Raw genomic sequence first — 17,760 nt, 5'->3', positions numbered from 1 at the left:
TTTAATAGACCTTAGACATTGGTAGTAAATGGGATGCTCTCTTCTTATGTGGTATTTTTATATGTGTGAGCTATGTGAGTTTTTTCATTATATAAATAATTGCCTGCAACAGAATGACAACCTGTCCAGGGTGACCCCCCCTCTCACACCAGCACCCCTACCAAATGAATGGATATTTTGCATTTAATTGGGTATATCCATGGATGTTTTCCTCTTTGTATGGATGGATGGATGGATGGATGGATGGATGGATGGATGGATGGATGGATGGATGGATGGATGGATGGATGGATGGATGGATGGATGGATGGATGGATGGATGGATGGATGGATGGGATGGATGGATGGATGGATGGAGGATGGATGGATGGATGATGGATGGATGGATGGATGGATGGAAGGAACATCAATGAACTGAAGAAAAATTGACACATATCCATTGAGACAAATTTTACTCTTGAACTTCTTGCTTTATTTCAATTAATTTACTTTCAGTTTCCAAATATAACTTTTCCAGATATGAACAAATTCTTCATCCCTCTTTGTTCATTTAAGCATATTTTAGTTGTTTTCATAAACTCTCCTTTAAAAGAGACAAATTGTTTTACATGCTTTTGCAGTCAAAAGACTTGTTTTACTCATCAGGGTTTTCTGACCTCTAAATGCTAATGCTTTAGCTCCATTCCATACCAGATAAGACCAATAAAAGTTTCTATTTGTGGTCTATATGTGCAGCGGCGTGTGAATATGCTGCCTTCTCATTTGTGGCTTTCATGCTTTTTACTTCCTCCGGGAAGGAGTGGGGCTCTTCACTCCTCTCCCCGGAGCTGCCTTTGGAGCAGCAGGACTTGCAGCAGGGGTGGCAGGACTGGGTGCAGAGGGGGCAGGTTGGGTCTTGGGCTGAGGGATCTCGATGGGAAGTTTAGGAGGGATGATCGTTTTAGGGGTCAGAGCTGGTTTTGCCTCAGGAATTTTCTCCCCATGGCGGTACACACTGACCTGGAGAGAGGAGCACAAAACCTTTTAAATTCATGCATTTTCTAATAGATACCACAGTTTCAGATGCAGACAGCTTTTAAGCATAATCCAATAAAAGCAGTTGCTTTTAGCCTTTGGAGTTTGTCAAAAAATTAATGCTAAACAGAGATTTTAGCATTAAATGACATTCAGGCATTAAAATGGTCACAGATGGTAGAAGAAGTGTCATATATTTTATTAATTCCAACCATTTGGAGTTTACAGCAGAGACACTCACCACTATATCCACAGATTCCCCTCCATATTTGTTCTGGACAATCATTGTATATCTGCCAGAATCCTCCATGGAAACACCTTTGATCGTCAGACTGGCAAACTTACCCTGGTCTAGAGAGACCACATACTGCAAAAGAAAAAAGGCAAGAAAAACAAACATAGGTTCAAAAAGCGAGAAGGGTCACTCACAACGTGAAGCATAATTTATCACTCAGAATAGCTAATATTTCACATTAGATTTAAACATTATTTATTTTGAATTAATAGATTTTATTTGTGCACCTACCATTCCTGATAGGTGCATGGAGACTATAAAAATAATTATTTCTGTATTCTAACTGTTTTACTAATCACCTTATTTCACCTCAATTCAAGCTTTTCTTCTAATTTAGCTCTGAGGTTCTCAGTGATATTCTCGTCCTCTGTACACAGGTCTGTTTGTTTTTCTGTCCATTTTAATACCTTCTGCGCCATCAGCGCTAACAAGTTACGTGAGAGGCATCCCTTTGGATTTGAGAAACACATCACCAAGGATTGCAGTTCTTGTGATAGACAGATTATTAGCAGGGGCGGGCATGAATAAAGAGAAGGAAAAACTTGCAGAGAAATTCCTCCTGGACTACGGATGCTCAAACTTAAATCTTCAAAGCTGTCAAGAGCCGCAGGATGCTGTTCAAAGAGAATGTACCAACTCAGGACAGACTGTATGGATCTATATTGGTTGGCAAGCATGGCTATAAAGTATGGTGGATGCAGCTCATATTGTTGATAAAAGACTTTGGTCTTAATACTGGCCTAACCTAAAGTCCACCAAAATACTTAGCATCAAAAGATGCATCCATCAACAGGGTTTAGATGAACAAAAATATATCAACTTTTAGAACTAATAGCTGTAGTATGCATGCATGAAACATAAAAAAAAATAAATAATTAGGCTTTTATTTGGTTTTCAAAACAGACACTTTGAAAGGATTCTTTTCTCATAGCAAAACAATTTTAATCATATATCTTAAAAACGGGAAGTGAGTACCATACAGTTGATCTGTGGCATCTGGGATTTCTCCCATTGAGTCGAGTTTCTCCGATTGAACAGGTTAAGTCAGCAAACAGAAGGAGGAGTTGTGAAAAATAATGCTGATTTTCAGCACTGGTTTTGAAATATACTCTACCTATGCAGGGCTGTCGCTTGGCAAAGGCAGTGGAGGAAGTGAAAGAAGTCTAAACATTCTAAATGTTGTAATTGCTCAACATTTAGAACAAGAGGAATGCTTACAAACTTTTCTTGCTGGCAAATATGTCTCGATCCTGCTCCCCACAGGTTCTTTACACCGAAAACAATTTCCCAGAAGTTTCATTGAGTTAGTGCATTACAAATGTTGCAGCCAAACTTTAGTGAATGGATAAAGTCTGATGCATTTTTTTAAAAATGTCAAAAGACTCCATACCTCCAGCAAGCAATCATTTTTCAATAACTGAGAGTCCCAGACCCTCTGTATGAAGCAATGCGCAGAACACGGGCCTGGTTCTCACCAGGCAAAGGTGAAACTTTTGTTTTGTTTCGTTCTCATATTTCTGAGAGAAGTTGCTTGTGCATATTTCGTGTGTGTGTGTGTGTGTGTGTGGTGTGTGTGTGTGTGTGTGTGTGTGTGTGTGTGTGTGTGTGTGGGGGTGTGTGTGTGGGTGTGTGTGTGTGTGTGGGGGTGTGTGTGTGTGTGTGTGTGTGTGTGTGTGTGTGTGTGTGTGTGTGTGTGTGTGTGCGGCATGTTTGCTGTCCAGCAGTGTCAGATTCAACCCTTTGCCCACTGCTCTGAAATGCCTCCCCATTTGGATGGCATTTTTAGAACAGCATGTTGACTGAATGTTGCATGGATAATGATTCCTAATAATCAGGTTGGGCCCAGATTTGTTAGTTTAACTAAAAGGATTTCTAACTTTATGAATAATTTGTTAGTAATAAATTATTCAACATAACTATTAAAAATTACATAAGCCAAATAATGTTGCTAATCCTTGTTGCACAACAGTGAATTATTTGGCTTTTAGGAGTCAGATGAAAGCACAAGTGGTGGTTGACTGGGATTACACAGAGTATTTTATTACGTGCTTCAGTCAAGCACACTAAATTAAAGTCAAGCTGTGAAACATAATTAGATCCTTTTATTTGCTGAGTATCAGGTAATGTACCTGGTCATCAGGTTCAACTTCTGCACCGTTCTTCAGCCATGACACTTGAGGTTTGGGGTCTCCACAAACTGTACATGTTAGACTCAGGGTCTATTGAAGAAAAAGGGGTGATGTATTAGATTGAAAAGTGTGTATGCAGTGTCTAAACACTTAACACCCACCTTCTTTTCCATAATGGTGACAACATCAGGCAGACCACCTACAACCTTACCACGGTCTGAAATATACCATTATTAACATTATCACTCTATTTTTTTCAGTCCAGCAGAACTGAATTAAAAAGCAGAAGCAGTGAGAGGGTTAAACTCACTCTTTTCAGCATATGCCTCAGCCCTGGAATACAAATAAAGTTGGTTATTTTTTAAAGGAAAAAACATTTCTGAAATTCAAACCATTCTAAAAAAAACTTCTTTTGATTAAAAATGTAGCAAATAACATGAAAATATAATCACCAAATGTTTGCATCTCCATTTCTGGCTCTGTTTTTGAGAGCAGACACAATCTTTTCTATTTCTGATTAACTTCACAGTGGTCAGATGGTTTGTCAGAAGGAACTCTGGGTGTGCTGCCAAATCCTATTACACTGTTTAGAGGATTTCTAAACCTTTCACTTGGAGAAAAAAAAAAAAAAAAGATATGTTTGGTATTGGGGCTGTCTGAGCAGCATGGCGGGACCAGAGGTCAGCTAACGGACCAGATGGCAAGAGGAACTCTTTTCTCCTCTTGGCGTGTTGATACTCAATCAAAAGGGCAGCAGGGTGTCACTTGTTTCAATGTGCTTGTAAAATCTTGTGCTTTAATGTCTCTCTCTGAATGTTAATTAGACAGAGGATGTGGATGGTCTATGCTCTGCATGGGAATGCTTGGGTTTTTAAGTTTTTTTCTCACTTATTCTTTTTCCAGTGGCTGTTCAAAAATGTGTGTTTCTATGGCCAAATTAGATTTTTTCTATTTATACTCTTGATTCTTAATTTGGCAAAAAGCTTTAAGACTGAGATAATTCCCAGAAAGGGAGTGAACCTTTCCAAATCACAAATGTATTACTATTTTTATTTCATATACTATTATTAGTAGTAATAATAATAGTAGTTTTAGTTCCTAATGTTTAAATGGTGAGTAAAGTCTTTTCAGCTTGCTCAGATGATTTTTGACAGTTTATAAGTGTATTATGTTTTAATGTTTTAGGGGTGGTCTGCTATTTCTGGACAGAATGTTATGTATTATTCTTGTTCATGGAGAGCATCTTATTAAGGCATATTTGTGAAGAAGAAAGTGCCTACTTTGGGAACTTCATGTTTTTTATGTGCTTTTTGCAGATGGACTGGTTCTCATGACATCTTCAAACCACAACATACGCTATTCAAAGTATTCAGACGCAATTTTTGCTATCTACTTTTACTTACCATTACCTCATGGTCCAACTCACAAATCAAATCCAGAAACAAAAATGTGAAGTAGCAAATGTATGGGCGATATTATTCCAAGTTGGTAAATCGTATCAAAAGTTTCAGTGAAAATAACAGGTGAACTTTCTGCATTTCATCTAATTAATAAGAAATCAGAGCTTATTTCAGAGTTTTTCTGTGTTTGAATGTAAATCATCTGGGGAATTCATTAGTTTGAATGTGAAACCTACACTTGCAAGCCAAAGTTAAAGGAAACTCTTACTAAATATACACATTAAGGCAAAAGTAAAGAACAGCCGTAAGTGTGTCGTCTTACTTGAGCTTCTGGAACTCTGCATACGCCTTCTCATACACTGCAAAGAGCAAGAACAGACAGTCGGTGTCACTGATCACAACATTGATGCCTCCTGAGTATTATTTCAGTGCAATATGCTAGAAAATATACATCTCCATAAAATCAAGAGACTCAGCACTACATTTTAAACTGCAGAAGTAAGGGCAGGAGGAGAGGAATAACGCAATATGGGAGTAATACATTTGTCCAGCATCTGTCAAAATATAACCGGATAGGAAGCTAATGAGAACTGTGAAAGACAGATGTCAGACAGAAAGGTTCTGTAAGTAAACATATAGGATTGCATTGCAGATGTCACGAATTTAAGCTGCTGCCATTCTCTGTGAAGGAGCAAAGAACAAGCTTTTCTTCATTTTTCGCAGTAAGTTTAGCGTCTTGAGGGGCAGAAATTGTTCTCGTGGGTTCCTCTATCTGTTTGGAATGGGACCTCAAAGTTCAAGGATACAAACTGATGCCTTAAAAGGCATACACATAAAGTTATTGTGTTACTTTTTATTGTTTTGGTTTTACTGAGCTTGTAAAAATGAAAAGCAAGAGGAAAGTGACTGACCTTCACCGCTGAGATCCAGTGTTCGTTTATGGGAATTTTCAGAGTTGGTGATTACAATGGAGTACGCTCCTTTATCCTTCTCCGTGGGCTCAATTACCTATGAATCAAGTAATCTGCTCAACAGTGTGGTCAACAATCTGATCTGGATAGTGTTACAACCTCAAGATATCTACCAAGTAGTGACCTAGAGTTTACTAAAAAACCTGCAGCTTTGCTAATCTGGTTTAACAAAGCTGCAGACACACATGTTACTCAAGCAAATGTGTGGTTTAATGAACACAAAGTTGTGCATAGTGATGGACCAACACAAAGTACTGCATAAATGTGACAAGAAAGGAAAATAATATATAGTTTTTTCTTTTTTTAGAAGTAAAACTCTAAAAAGTGTGGCATGCTTTTGTATCCAGCCTGTCTTCACCACCGAATCAGCACTCTGTAAATCTATGTTTCACATAGTACAGATGCAGATTTCAACTACTAGACTGGAATCTTTGCTAATTCTTTTCTGCCAGCTCAAACTCAATCAGAGCTATACTTAAGAGTTACCACAGATAGGTTTGAAAAGCTACTTCCAAACCTATCTACCTACAAAGGGAGTTCTTAAGGAAACTGGTTGTAAATGATTTTTTTAGAGGCATTAGAGTAAAGATATAGGATACGCATGCGTGTCCCAGTTTTCTACTTTTCCCTTTTTTGTGTAACAAACATCAAAATCCCAAGTAATTTTTCTTCCACTTCACAGCACTGCTTTGTGTTGGTCTATCAAAAGAAAAAAACATGAAAAGACAGAGCATTTTTACATGGACCTGCAAATGGTAAAGGTCCTTCATGTGTCCTTCTGTCTCTTGCTCTTTCAAGACTTTTAAAGTGAGTGAAACCTCCTGTAGTGATCAGTGTCCTAAAATTATCCACATATGATCCACCTCATAATTACATGAGATTCAGCGGAGGATACATTCAGCGGAGGATACAATCATACCTCCATTGTTGCCATAGCAGGTGTTCCTCCAATCACAGTCTTGTCATTGTGGGTAAGTTTACGCTCACTGAGCACAAAAAGTGGAGAGGAAAAGTTAGTGTAGATGTGTGTAGCATTTTTTAGAGACATCTTCAAATGTAGTGGCAAAGCAAAGATTTTTCAGACTCACAAAAGAATGCTGTAAAAAGTTAATCTTCATTATTTTTCATATTTCCATTAATCTTCAGCACTTCCATTAGTTATCTTTTCATGTCCTACTTGCTTCTGCCTGCTTTTTGTGCAACATTCTCTCTCTGCATTTTATATGTAATCTCTGGGGTAAAACAGAGTGCTTTTAACCACAGGGAGCTCCGCAGTTTATTAAAAATAATAGGGGTTTGATGTCTGTCACAAAACAGGAAAATAAATTCCTGTGAAATAACCGCCGTAATGAAGGATTTTGCTAATGGGCAATGAAAAGATTTATTTGGTTTGCTGCTTCTTGTCATTCCTAACAGTTTAACTTGAGAGAGAAAAACTAAATCCCCACCTTTCTTGTCTGTGTGTTGATGAAATTCTGCTTCATTATTCTCATACTTGAACCTCTGGCATGCCTTATTGCAGATCCTTGCATTGTTAGAAATTTTGCAAATCAAATTTCTCACCTGTGATACCAGCTGATGTTCATCTCGGAGGTGTAATACTTCATGTGGCACTGAAGCTGAATGCCTGTTGCAGTGCACTTAATGACCAGTTCTGCAGCGCTGGCTCCTAAAGGTGGTTGTGCAGATTTGTAATCAGTATCATGTTTTACCAACAGCTGCTGAACAGCGTGGCCTTTGAGAGTCGCATCATTCATACCATCTATTTACCCGTCGTGTAGCAAATGTTATTTGTATTAACTTGAAGAGTTTCCTCTTCTGTTTTACCTTTGTCCAGCTCAGAGAGTGAAATTGCTCTAATGAGGCATGGGGCACATTCATGGAAGCAGACTTTGCAGCATTGAGGGAACCACTGCAGCCATGAGAGGTTTTATTTGCCTTTTTTTAAAGCCATTACACGCATAGAGGCTCTTTCATACTACACCATGTCGGTGTGCAACTTTCCTGGCTGCACTTTACGAGTGGACAAGTGTGTCATCCACCTGGTCACATCACCGTGGTTTCCTATTATCACAGTAATGAACCCTCCTCTCCTCTGCAACCGCTGCTGTAACAGTTGTTGCAGAGCTGTCAAGTGAATGTTGCTTAAAATAGGAGTAAGATGCTCCTCTACAGTGTCACTGTGACAGTGCAGAGGAATTTTAAAGTGATTTCATCACATGATGACATGATGGCCAATGCTGCCTGCATGGCAACTTAATTCTGGCTTTAGAGTATACATAATTCTCAACAATTTTGGCTTACTGATCAATAAACAGACTATATGTATATTGTCTTTTAGGTTTCATTTATAGAATACAGAACAAACTTTCATGAACTCATGGACAGCAACATGCTGATGAGTGTGAGCATATGTGTTTTCAGGAGTGTGCAGAATTTAAAAGCAGAAAAAAAATATCTCGCCGCTGATGGATCTACCTAATCTGTTATCTGTTTTCTGTAAATTTAGCATGACGAATGATCCAACTGATGTTTACTACTTCTTTTTATGTGTGCTTGTGAGGTGAGTAATCTGTGTGTGTAAACAAGGTTCAGATACCTACCAGCCAGTTGGCTCAGCTTGTTTATGGCTTCGTCAAAAGCTAAAAGAGAAGCAGATGCACAAACATGGAGTAAGGCAAAATGGGATAGCAAAAGGACACATTGCTGCCCTCTTGAGGATCTTGAAAAACTGTAATGAAAATTTCAGTTCCTTAGGAAATGGTGTGTTAAAAAGCTGCTACAAGTTTCACAGTATTAGCTCTAAAATATATATCCTTCCTTCAGCAGGTGAAAGAGCTGAGTACTTTGGCTCCTTGTGTTGTATCTTAAAACATAACATCCCAGCGGCATCAATAAATAATGAATAACATTTGAAACAGGAGGGAGGTGTGAGGGATCGTTGTAGGTTCACCGAAGCCTAGATCTGTATGTGAGATTCAAACAGGAGCCAAAACATGAACAACAGAGCAGCAGCTTATACATTTATTTACATTTTATCCCCTATAAACATTACTTTTAGATTATTTGAATTTTCGAAGCTTGTAGCTCAGTAAGATATATTGTTTTTGTAGATTTCCACATCATTTTTTGATTTTCTCCAAGCTTCTGGCTTATACTTTCTGTAGACCTATTTATTGACATCCATAAAACAAGGCAGCTGCAGACACAATCATTACTGTGCAAATTTAGGATAAATGAAACCTAAAAATGTTCATACTTTTTCCGGAGATGTCAATTTGGCTCATATCTTTTCCTCTGTCATCACTGATGGTGGCTTTGTACACTCCTGTTGTTTTCATTGAGAACTAGAGGAAGAAAAAAAACATTGAGCAAGTTTAGTTTGCACAGGTTTGATAGTATATCATACTGTGAAATGTATTTGTATATTTTGTAAGTACTTATGGCTTTAGAGTATACATAATTCTCAACAATTTTGGCTTACTGATCAATAAACAGACTATATGTATATTGTCTTTTAGGTTTCATTTATAGAATACAGAACAAACTTTCATGAACTCATGGACATCTATTAAGATAACTACAGTTCACTTTGATTTAAATCAGCAGGACACTAAAAGAAACACTTTTTTCTTCTTCTCACCTCTTTAATTGGCAGTTTGCAGATTCCTGAGCTCAGGTCGGGCTTCACATCGGGGATAACCTCTGCATCATCCTTGTACCAGTGGAACTCAGACTCCTTCTTTAAATTAGCAACCTACACAAAAGGTCACGGTAAATTTGTTAAACATTCATTCAAAAAAGATATTTTTGGTCTTGTGAATTTCTTTAAAGAACGCAGTTTCAAAATTGTCGATAGGACCTTAAAGATTTTTTTAGATGTGTCATTTGCCTTAATTGGCACCAGTCTGTCATTTAGATTTATTTGCTAGGTAGCTCATTAAAACATTGACATCTGACAAGTCAGTGTTGCAATTTGTGTTTTTATCCCCAGAAAATAGAGGTTATATTCTACTCTTCATGCAAAGATAGTCTCAAACATATATTATTTGAGAACTACATGTCTAATATCTGCCCGTTAGTTTTCTTTTTTAAACATATTGCAGAGATGCAAAAAGATATTTATGAATAATGCAAACGATTGAAGTTCAAAACATTTTTTTTTCTATTTTCAGCATCAATACTCATAACTTATCAGAAATTTAAATCGATAAACTTCAACTCACTATCTTAAAGAATTCAAAGAGACAATTCGGAATCTAATAAAACCACACCATGATCCTCTTTCTAAGAGATATGCTGAGCTTCTTTGAGGTTCCTACAGCACAGGCTGCTTTTCAGTCCAGTAGCTGCTGTCAAAGAAATCCTTTTCATGTTGGCACAGGCAGCCCACCGACTTAAGCTAGTCCTGATCAGTGAAGCTGAGGATTAAAAGGATTTGGGCAGTATATGTAGCTTCTAAAGTAAATGTAAATATTTTCTAAACTTGCAAAAATGAAATTAGGTATTAGCAACACCTTGTTTTTTTCTTCAGATTAGAAAACTATCAATTTATAGAAATCACTGCACATAAATGATGTCATGACATTTCAGGAATGATTGTTGTACAACAATCCGGGTAGGGTTGTTGTCTACACTTTGACAGAAATATTATTTTAACTCTTAAAATAAACACTGTATGTGCTTTTCACTATCAGAGCCTCGTACAAGAACAAGTGATTGGTCGCCATCTTATTCTGCCGCGTTTAAACCACTAAATTTGTCTCGTATCTTCCATTTCCCAGGCACGTTTCACAGAGCACTTCTGAGATTCGCAGCAAAGTAGACGCATCTGAAGGCACGAGTAGTTCCTTTTTTCAAAGTTACTGTGTGCATGCAGTCTATTTACAAATCCAACTGTGAATATCACTTACAATTAGGGCCAGAAATATTTGGACAGTAACACAATATTTGTGAGTTGGGCTCTGCATGCCACCGCATTGGATTTGAAATGAAACCTCTACAACAGAATTCAAGTGCAGATTGTAACGTTTAATTTAAAGGGTTGAACAAAAATATGTGATAGAAAATGTAGGAATTGTACACATTTGTTTACAACACTCCGCATTTTAGGAGCTCAAAAGTAATTGGACATATAAACATAACCCAAACAAAAAAGTTTTTTCTCAATATTTTGTTGCGAATCCTTTGGAGGCAATCACTGCCTTAAGTCTGGAACCCATGGACATCACCAAACGCTGGGTTTCCTCCTTCTTAATGCTTTGCCAGGCCTTTACAGCCGCAGCCTTCAGGTCTTGCTTGTTAGTGGGTCTTTCCGTCTGAAGTCTGGATTTGAGCAAGTGAAATGCATGCTCAATTGGGTTAAGATCTGGTGATTGACTTGGCCATTGCAGAATATTCCACCTTTTTGCTCTCATGAACTCCTGGGTAGCTTTGGCTGTATGCTTGGGGTCATTATCCATCTGTACTGTGAAGCGCCGTCTGATCAACTTTGCAGCATTTGGCTGAATCTGGGCTGACAGTATATCCCGGTACACTTCAGAATTCATCCGGCTACTCTTGTCTGCTGTTATGTCATCAATAAACACAAGTGACCCAGTGCCATTGAAAGCCATGCATGCCCATGCCATCACGTTGCCTCCACCATGTTTTACAGAGGATGTGGTGTGCCTTGGATCATGTGCCGTTCCCTTTCTTCTCCAAACTTTTTTCTTCCCATCATTCTGGTACAGGGATCTTTGTCTCATCTGTCCATAGAATACTTTTCCAGAACTGGGCTGGCTTCTTGAGGTGATTTTGGGCAAATTTAACTCTGGCCTGTCTATTTTTGGAATTGATGAATGGTTTGCATCTACATGTGAACCCTTTGTATTTGCTTTCATGGAGTCTTCTCTTTACTGTTGACTTAGAGACAGATACACCTACTTCCCTGAGAGTGTTCTGGACCTCAGTTGATGTTGTGAACGGGTTCTTCGTCACCAAAGAAAGTATGCGGCGATCATCCACCACTGTTGTCTTCCGTGGACGCCCAGGCCTTTTTGAGTTCCCAAGCTCACCAGTCAATTCCTTTTTCCTCAGAATGTACCCGACTGTTGATTTTGCTACTCCAAGCATGTCTGCCATCTCTGTGATGGATTTTTTCTTTTTTTCAGCCTCAGGATGTTCTGCTTCACCTCAATTGAGAGCTCCTTTGACCGCATGTTGTCTGGTCACAGCAACAGCTTCCAAATGCAAAACCACACACCTGGAAACAACCCCAGACCTTTTAACTACTTACTTGATTACAGGTTAACGAGGGAAAGGCCTTTTGAGTTACTTGCAGCCTTTAGAGTCCATTGTCCAATTACTTTTGGTCCCTTGAAAAAGAGGAGGCTCTGCATTACAGAGCTATGCTTCCTAAACCCTTTCTCCGATTTGGATGTGGAAACTCTCATGTTGCAGCTGGGAGTGTGCACTTTCAGCCCATATTATATATAAATTGTATTTCTGAACATATTTTTGTCAACAGCTAAAATAACAAAACCTGTGTCACTGTCCAAATATTTCTGGCCCTAACTGTATATAGGTTTTTTCCAGTTTGTTTAAATAATTATTTGGAAAAGTGTTAGTTCTCCCTGAATTTGTTATTATGCAATCAAGTTATTTATCTGTACATATATTTTTTTTTCATTTTTGTGTTTAAAATACAAGAATTTGTGCATAATATTAGATTCTTCTCTGTCTGACATAAATCAAATGCGCTGATCAGTAACTCAGTACTTGAGGCGCTAGTACTGAAGTACTATTTTGCTCTATGATATTATTTCTTAGTTTCACTTGAGCAAAAATAAGTTGAATTGCTATTCCCACTTCAGAACAATTTTTGGGTACTGGTTGATGTTATTTGATATAAACTGCTTTCTGTATTTACTCATCTCTTTGTGTCATTTTAAAATTAGTTTGATAATCAGAAACAGAAAAAAACTGTAATGGAGGAAAAGAGCTAAGGGGGAGATACTTTTTCACAGCACTGCAGTTGTTCCCAACACAGCTGCAGTATCCAATTACAACTCAAAATGCGCTTATTTTCTGTGTCCATCTTCTTTCTACAAAACACTATTGCAACTTGAATTCCACAGAATGGCCAATCAGCTAACCACAGGGAAGCTGCCCATTTGTTTTGAGTGAAAATATTGAGTAATTATTGAGAGCTTTTCTGTTTACCTTGCAGACCAAAGTTACAGAGCAATCATCTCCGACCTGAAGCGAAAGAAACTCACTGAAGTGGGGACCTGTGGTGGACAAAAAACTTTACAAAAATCTGCATCCCGCAGAAGCATATTTTTAAACATAATGATCTTTTTTTTTTTACTTTGACTATTAGTAGTTCAGCCACTTAAAAAGGTGGTTCACTTCTATCCTTTGCGTTACATTCATTTTCACTTACCTGCTCTCCGATAAGATGAAAAAGTGGCAAAAAGCTGTGAAATACAAAGCTAAAAAAGTGGATGATATTCCCTTTTTCTTACCCTCTTTCACTCTAATGTACTCTCTTCTCTGAAAGTCAGCCTCAGCCAAAGCAGCCTTGAAAGCTGTGGGCACAGAAATGTACATACAATGAAATGCATTAAAGGGTCAAAGTACTGCCGTGACATCCTGAATCTGTAATTACTTTTGAGAAATATCTCTTTCACATAGATATGCCGCGCATGAGCAACAATATCACTGGAATTTTAGTAATTTAACTGAAAATGTGCAACTGATGTAAAAAAATTCATAAACATTGCAATGGTCTTAAAGAGACTAATTTCAAGTTGTCAGATGGCAAAGTCAGATTTATTTTAAGCTATTTGGTAGATACAACACTGTTATGACAACTGAACGTAGCATAATTCATAGACTATGAAATAAAATTTCACTGTGTGGATGGAAAATACATAAAACAGTTTAATATGTTGTAATGCTGGTCAGCCAGCTTTTTGGCAAAGTGGCTTACACTGATTGTGGAGACTGTCTGCAGCCACCTGAAATGTCTGATTGTCATTTTCTAAGCATTCTTCCAGTGGTAGATTCATCCCTTTCCATTAGAAATAGAGAGGTGATGGTGAGATCAGCCTTGCTTACCATCTCCAATCAGAACCAGTGAGCTTTGTGCTTTGCCGCCACCATCTGTAATCTGGCAGGTAAATGTCCCTTCATTTTCCTCTGTGAAATGGTCCATGATGAACTCGATGATACCTGTAGAAACGTCGTGTCCCATCTTATTAGGCTGCAGAAAAACACAGCTGCATTGTAAGAGAAGCCACACATAGTTGATGACAGACTTTGTGAATATGTATATATTTTTGGCTTTGATTATGCCTTTCATGTTGCAACAAACCAACACTCAAGACAGTACGGGGCTGTTAGACATTGACGTTGTTCACCTTGAAGCCAGACAGTACATTTTCCATCTTTTCTGTACTTTTCATTTTGTAAAAGCAGAGTGTCTCTTACATCAGCTCCTGATAGTTCCTTGTTATTCGCAAAGAATTTGTAGGTGACTTTGGAGGAAATCTCTTCAGCCTGCAGCCAAAATCTCATTCTGCCTCTCTCCAAAATCTTATAGGCCAACTCAGACTTCAGTGGGATGACTTGGGGAGAGGATAGAGGAGAAAAGGAAAGGAGAGTAAAGAAGAGGACAGAGTCAGGCAGGTGATGCAAAAGCAGGTAAGAGGTTTTTTTTATGGATCAAATAAAATGAGAAATGCGTCCCTAAAATAATGAAGAAATGAGAAAGCTTCAAAGCAATTGGAAGAAAGCAAATATAACAAGGAGACAGGGAGAAAAAGAAATGGAGGAAGTGGGTGAGGCAGATTTAGATGAGGGAAAGCAGAAGCCAGAAAGAGGATATATTAAAAGAGACAAAAAAAAGAGATTACTGAAAATACGTACTTGGGTGTCTGATATCATAACTGAGCGCCAGCATCTTTTCCAATTCTGAAAAAGAAAGGCAGTTTATTACTTTTGTGATGGCACAAAAAACAAACAAGTGATCCGTTTAGATTAACAGGGGAAACCTAAAATATTAGGAGATATTTCAAGGCTAACTTATCGCTGCATTTAGTCTGTGTGTGTTTCATGTGAAGTTACTCAGGTTGCAATCAAAAAGATGGAAGATCAAAACTCTATTCAGCCTTACGGTGAAATATCTGTGGACCAAATGGGAGAGAGTCTGTGGAAGGTGCACTGAATAACACATTACAGCCGAGTAGGATAATGGTGCAATAGAGGGAAAACTACAGCAAAACTTTTGACAGAAGGTCTTTTGCAGTGAAAATGTGGCAATAAATGCACACTCTGCCTAAGGGTTGGAGAAGTGTGCTCAGACGGTATTCATCAGAGGAGTAATGCAATTTTTCATTGCCTACATGCCAGTGAAATCATCCCTAAGTACAATCTCATTGCTTTCATCTTAGCTACATCCTACACAGCCTCTCAGTTCTTCGATATGCACTTCCTTTTGATTTTTTTTTTTTTTAACTTTGCGCTGGTCTTTACTTTTTGATTTATCTTTCTGAGCAGAAACACACATCTTTTCAAATTTTTATGATTCTGATATTTTCATGCAATAGTTTTGACTAAAATCAAAAAGAAAAATAAATAAAGTAGTTCAAGAAGTAATTAGCATACAGATAAAACCACTGACTTATTTGTGTGTAAAGCAAAGGATTTTGAGGCTGAAAAACTAATTTAAACATACATTTTGTGTATTCTCTTTCCTGTTTTAAAAATGCATTTTAAGCAGGATTTGGTCCAGTGTTAACACACCAGAGCCTTGCTGGCACAATAATGATTAAATCAATACCTTCAGTTGAGATTGTGTAACTGGATGAAACTCCGTTTGTGCTGGTTACAGAAACAGAGTATGTTCCAGCATCTTCCTTATCTGGGTTCTTAAAGATCAGCTGAGATCTGTGATAAAGGGAAGGAAACAGAAAAAGGCACCCATGCTGTAAATGAAGATGTTAAACATAATGGGTGAAATCTAAGCTGTGGAACCGTGCTTGTGCGGGTCTGTGATCTTACTGGCTGCCCTCAGTTTTAATCACCACTCCTTTGGAGAAATCTGTGATTTCTTTATAGTCTTTTTTCCAGATAAATTGCGAGTCCTCGTTCATTTGGCAGGACTCAAAGGACAGAACAATGTCACCGGATTTCTCGTCCACCATGCAGGAGACATCATGGGAACCTTTAAACAATAGAAATAAACATTTTCTTCATCAAGATGCTATTGGAATCTCATCAGAATCTGACTGTGAGATTTTTAATTGCTCTAAGCTACCAGTCAGCTATTCCTGCAAAACATAGATTGCTATCTGTAGAGAAATATTTATATATCATAGTTTTTAACTGATGTACAAATATTGCTCCAAATACAAGGGAAGAAAAAGTAAATTATTTCTACTCTGTGCTTTTTACACATTTGATATTTTTCTAAATCTTAAAGTGGAAATCCACCGTACATTTCTAGCAGTATTTTTACAGTCAGAGTACATTGGTAAAAAGTTTTTTTTAAATACACCCATATATACAGTACACACGATTTTGAAAGTGAATCATAAGCTTTTTCGCTTGGTTTGTTACCTTCCACTGCTTTCGCAATCACAGGATCAGAGGGCATTGAAGCCATACCCACACCTGCAGCATTGACTGCGCGAACTCTGAACACATAGCACACGCCAACCTCCAGACCTGTTACCTAAAAAACACAGGCAAAATAAAACCATAGTTATGAACCGAAGAGCACAGCAACAAATTGACCTTGAAATTTCAAATCTCTATTGGAATGCTAAAAATAAATAAACAGCTTGCAATACTTTGCAAACAATTAAGAACCTGTTTCAAGTAGAAAGTGAAGATGGCAACAACTAATTTAAAGTACATATTTCTCATTATTTGTTTTCAGGAAATGTGTTTGATTTCAATTTGCTGACAGAAAGAATTAAATTATTTTAAATTGTTATTATGCACATATTCCTATAGTAACAATGCACAAAAGGTTTTTTTCAGATTGGCTTATTTTAACAGGTTATTAACTCCTGTATTTTTAGTCATGAGTATCATCCAAATTGTGGCTGATGTGATTAAGCAAAATAGTCTGGAAAACATCGAATAACATTTTAAACATGGTTAACATAAATTCTGCTTTATCAATTATGTATAAATCATTTCACTGATATGATGGCAGGGAAGCAATCAAGGGGATTAAATGATTTGGAAATAATTCTAAAAACTATATTTCTTATTTAATATTTGGCATCTATGTTTACAAAATTAATCATTTCAACTATTCTGTCTATTCTTTAATTATTTAACCTGATCATGCAAACTGATTCTACTACATTTACCAGCTGTGTTTTACATATTTAATATAAAATCATGGTAATTTAAATAAATTATAGTATCTATTTATGGAATTTCCTCCATTTCATAATGGCAAAATCACTCATTTGTGTCTAAATTTTAGCAAATATTTTTCCACTTTAGAATCACGCACCACACTTAGGTCTGACAGTCACACTACGTCCACTAGATGTCAGTATTATACAGTTTTCAGCTACTGAACTGCTGTAAAGAGAATTAGCAATATTTGTGAGGTAGTAATATTATTGGAAATCTATGCAGCCTAAAACACATTAAAAGAACCTGCATTTAAAAATTCCCTTACCTTAAGGAAGAGGTGACTGACAGCTTTTTCATTGGCTGTTTTCCACTCAGAGGTTCCCTTCTTTGCATACTCAACATGATAGCCTGTGATTGGTCCAGAACCAGAATAGATAGGCTTTTGCCACTCAACCACCAATGAATTATCTCTCACTTCACAAAATGTCAGGTCGTAAGCAGGGCCTAAACACACATATTAATAAAGAGAAGAACAATTTACAATACAACCTCAGTTGTATAGATTAAACTATGAAGAGATTTTTTTT

General features: G+C 37.4%; 1 protein-coding gene across 1 annotated transcript in view; it reads right to left on the bottom strand.

Annotated features, from left to right (window-relative positions):
• Positions 1-449: 449 nt before the first annotated feature.
• myom2b (myomesin 2b) overlaps positions 450-17,760 on the bottom strand; it is a 28,779-nt gene continuing 11,468 nt past the window's right edge. The window contains exons 19-39 of the mRNA XM_055036582.1: positions 17,499-17,677; positions 16,415-16,529; positions 15,857-16,019; positions 15,636-15,742; positions 14,723-14,767; positions 14,285-14,421; positions 13,913-14,057; positions 13,318-13,380; positions 13,013-13,080; positions 9,453-9,566; positions 9,069-9,156; positions 8,413-8,451; positions 7,373-7,478; positions 6,729-6,795; positions 5,750-5,846; positions 5,161-5,197; positions 3,749-3,771; positions 3,600-3,655; positions 3,439-3,528; positions 1,256-1,381; positions 450-999 (exon numbers count right to left, since the gene is read on the bottom strand). Coding sequence (XP_054892557.1) covers positions 781-999; positions 1,256-1,381; positions 3,439-3,528; positions 3,600-3,655; positions 3,749-3,771; positions 5,161-5,197; positions 5,750-5,846; positions 6,729-6,795; positions 7,373-7,478; positions 8,413-8,451; positions 9,069-9,156; positions 9,453-9,566; positions 13,013-13,080; positions 13,318-13,380; positions 13,913-14,057; positions 14,285-14,421; positions 14,723-14,767; positions 15,636-15,742; positions 15,857-16,019; positions 16,415-16,529; positions 17,499-17,677 — 2,084 coding nt within the window. The 3' untranslated portion in view covers positions 450-780. The remainder of the gene's footprint in view (positions 1,000-1,255; positions 1,382-3,438; positions 3,529-3,599; positions 3,656-3,748; positions 3,772-5,160; positions 5,198-5,749; positions 5,847-6,728; positions 6,796-7,372; positions 7,479-8,412; positions 8,452-9,068; positions 9,157-9,452; positions 9,567-13,012; positions 13,081-13,317; positions 13,381-13,912; positions 14,058-14,284; positions 14,422-14,722; positions 14,768-15,635; positions 15,743-15,856; positions 16,020-16,414; positions 16,530-17,498; positions 17,678-17,760) is intronic.

Source organism: Poeciliopsis prolifica, unplaced genomic scaffold, assembly GCF_027474105.1.
Source record: "Poeciliopsis prolifica strain line A6 unplaced genomic scaffold, Auburn_PproV2 SCAFFOLD011, whole genome shotgun sequence".
Lineage (NCBI taxonomy): Eukaryota > Metazoa > Chordata > Actinopteri > Cyprinodontiformes > Poeciliidae > Poeciliopsis > Poeciliopsis prolifica.
The sequence above is the reverse complement of the archived record's forward strand: the minus strand, read 5'-3'. Positions and strand labels throughout refer to the sequence as shown.